General features: G+C 29.4%; 1 protein-coding gene across 1 annotated transcript; it reads right to left on the bottom strand.

The window, feature by feature from the left end:
* Positions 1–1725: 1725 nt before the first annotated feature.
* Positions 1726–3176, bottom strand: LOC143579971 (transcription factor PRE6-like). Its single transcript, XM_077063135.1, has 2 exons — positions 2937–3176; positions 1726–1878 (listed from the first exon to the last, which is right to left on the bottom strand). The coding sequence occupies exons 1-2, from the start codon at positions 3063–3065 to the stop codon at positions 1726–1728; spliced, it is 282 nt and encodes a 93-aa protein (XP_076919250.1). The 5' UTR covers positions 3066–3176.
* Positions 3177–3536: the final 360 nt, after the last annotated feature.

The following is a 3536-nucleotide window of genomic DNA, read 5'->3' on the forward strand; positions in this document are numbered from 1 at the left end:
TAAATACCGGTTCATACCCGTCCGTTGAACCGGTATGTAATACCGGGTTTCGCATATCAGGCCGATTTTTGAGCCCGGTATTTTTGGTCGATTTGTTAGAACATCGAACTGACGGTTTTTTTCTAAAATATCGATTTAAACTGGCAAACTGGTTTAAAGCCCAAGAAATTTTTATAATTTATGACCTATATTTTTTAAAATTTATTTTTAACCTAGCGATTAACATTGAAAAAAGTATACTTTTGGATTATTTTTTAAAAACAAGTAGTGTTGTATTATTTTTTTAATTATTGATTAACTTTTGGATTATATTTTATTATGGAATCATATGTTTGTGTGTTATTTTTGAGTTGAAGTTGCAATTATATTAAATTACAAAGTAAACTACATAAGCCGGTTGAACCTTTCGGTACAACCCGGTTCACCAGTTATACTATTTTTTAGCCCAATCCGATATGAATAAAAATTCAGTTTTTAAAACATTGTATATGATCCATCAGTTTGTATGAGCGTGTTTATGATGGTTCACATGATGTGTGAATCGACGCCATGTGGCCTACTTAAATCAAATAGCATGGATCATTCACATGCAAATAAATGCAAAAGGCATGCCAATTTAAATGTAATATGTGGTTTCATTTAATTATTTTAGTTACTTGTGAATGGACTTAATAAAGCAACTAGGATAGAGAGCCCGTATGATACACGGATGATTAAAAATAATATAAAAGTTAAATTTAATAATATACATGATAACATACGTTATAGATTCATATAATATTATTAATGATAAACAAAATTTTGCAATTCATAAATCTCTAAAAGACTCTTTGAATACAACATTGGATGCCAACTTAATTGTTTAATGATTTTCTGGTATTAATTATAAGTGAATTACCAATATCATTTATAAGTCAAAAAAACCAACACAATAACTACTTAAGTGGAGTTGGTAAGCATATTAGTTTGAAACATGGGGTATTGGATTCGAGACTTGTATAACGTAATAATTTATTTTTCAAAATTTTACAAAATGTGACATCCTATGTGAAAGTTCTAGAATGATGCCATATAAAAAAATAATATTATTTTAATATATGGTTAGATTAGATTAGATTAGATTGGTACCCGTTTGTAAGCAAATAAAAGAGACGAACAATTGAACAAACTTGAAATTGGCTAAACACTCAATCTTTATTATTCAAGTCAATTAAAAACATAAAACAATAGCTGGCATTTAACAAAAGTTTAATAACTGTGAAATAATAAATATTAAATAAACTGTATGTATTGAAACATTGAATATTTAAACACGTATGATTCTTGTCCGAACATAATCACACATATATATATATATATATATATATGGAACATCCAATCCAAAAGATGGAAATTAACTACGTACATGGCAAGAAAGCCCTTGAGAATAACATCCTCTCTATATATATATATATATATATATATATATATATATATCTATCGAACATCCAATCCAAAAGATGGAAATTAACTACGTACATGGCAAGAAAGCCCTTGAGAATAACATCCTAAAATACATATATATCTATATATATATAAATTATAACATGATAAAAGTGATACACATTAAGAAACCCTAGAAGTAAAAATCAAGGAGATCGAAATGTATATCGATCAACTGATTAATTATCAACTAAGACATATTTAAAAGCCAATTAGCTCCATCAATTAATTACTTGCAGATAGTTACATAATTAAGCTCCTAATGATGGCTGCTTGAGCACTGTCAGTGTCTGTAGAGTTCAAAAGCTCTGATAATTTTTCACTCAAGTCATCAACTTCTCTGTGCAAGCTTCTGATGTAATTGCATGTTTCCTGCAACACCTTTGAAGCTGAAACCTATACATACATCCGAGAAAATAAGTTATACATTATTACAATATTGCTAATAATTAATTAGTCCAAAATATTTAAGAAAAATTAGCACACGCACTAATTAAAATTGCTAATAGTTTAATATGCAGTCGGTTGTTGGAAAACAGGCTCAAGAACGTGAACACAATTTGATCTAAGCATACTACGACTCAAACTCCTATTTTCTAGACTAATAAGACAAATATGCAAATTAGCAAACTAAAACTCTAAAAAAAAAAAAAAACATTCAAGCTATACTACTAAGTAATTTAACTCTTTCACCTGACCCCTTTAACTTTTCTTTTTAAAATTGTTTTAAGATTAACTTTCAGAATATATATTTGAATATGTTTTCATTATTATATAAATAAATTTACTTTTACAATTATCTTGTTTTAGGAGTGCTTATTCAAAATACAGAAAATAGCATTTATCATTATTATTTTAATTCTTCATCATTCTTTGACTAATGCATTTTGAAATAAAAGTTATAGAAAGATATTTAAAGGAAAAAACATTCTCATGTACGATTCTCCTGGTGAAGTTACAAAAGACATGTATGTACTATATTTAATGTAGAGTTAGGATGCCTTAAACCTATGAGTATAGTTTTGTTTTATTGAAACTAACACACACTTGTGAGAGAGAATCAGTATAACACACATAAATGGACATAATATATGGTTGAATGAGTCCAACACAGTCACATGCAGTCAGGAAGTTAGCTACTTGGGTTAGGTGCACCACAAGAATTTAATGCAAGTGTGTGTGTGTGTGTGTGTGTGTGTGTGTGTGAACCATATTACACAACTTATCTACAAAAAGGCAAAGGAAAACCACACAACAACCCAATTCATCAACTTGAAACTGCAATGTAGATTTGAGTTGCTATTTTGAACCCCCAATGGACAATGGTTTTGGTACTTTATGCAAGTGGGGGTTCATGTACTTTGGTTGATGACACTTATCACATAAACCTTGATGAAGGTACAATATGAAAAGTCAAGAAAATAATAAAGAAATTAATGTTATAAATATGTTACCCTCGAACTCTTGGTTTGATTAATGCCATGGGGAATAAGTTGTTGCAGCTTGGAAATAAGTTCTGTCATCTGCGCGTCGTTGATTGTTGATACTCCGGCTTGGCGGGAACGAGATCTTCGGCTCGACATTGAGAATTTGTTGGAGGAAAAGAAACACTAATTAGAAGGATGTTTTGGAGGTTAATATTTGAAGACAAAGTTTGCATGGAGAAAGATGTGAACCTGGCTTGGCTTTTAAATAAGGAGATTTGAAAAGTGGGAGAGGGGGGCTCCATACATGCATTATGATTTTAAGAGTTTAAAAAAGATATTTTAGTTTTTGTAAATTAACTTATTCATTTTATTTTATTTTACAAAAAAGCATTTTCAAATCCTGAAAATTTAAAACTAATTACAATCTATATTTTTGTATTTGTTTAATAGTTTCGGTATTAGAGTGAGAAAATATAAGCAGATTAAACTACTATGAAAATGTATGTGAAATTGCATGATTAGTAAAAACAGTCATAATGTAAGAATATACCTCGACTTAATAGTATTCGTTAATTAAGTTTTTTGTCGTAGTAGTAGTGGCTCTCCCAAATGGTCACAACACTTGTC

Source organism: Bidens hawaiensis, unplaced genomic scaffold (genome assembly GCF_021521415.1).
Source record: "Bidens hawaiensis isolate Kalapana, Puna unplaced genomic scaffold, B.hawaiensis_p1.1 tig00030182_1, whole genome shotgun sequence".
In the NCBI taxonomy this organism is placed as follows: domain Eukaryota; kingdom Viridiplantae; phylum Streptophyta; class Magnoliopsida; order Asterales; family Asteraceae; genus Bidens; species Bidens hawaiensis.

Bases quoted from the DNA above. Each gene is read 5' to 3' on its own strand.
- LOC143579971 (XM_077063135.1), bottom strand. From the start codon at position 3,065: ATGTCGAGCCGAAGATCTCGTTCCCGCCAAGCCGGAGTATCAACAATC. The intron at 1,879-2,936 runs GTAACATATTTA...ATGTATGTATAG, and splicing joins ATCAAACCAAGAGTTCGAGG to GTTTCAGCTTCAAAGGTGTT.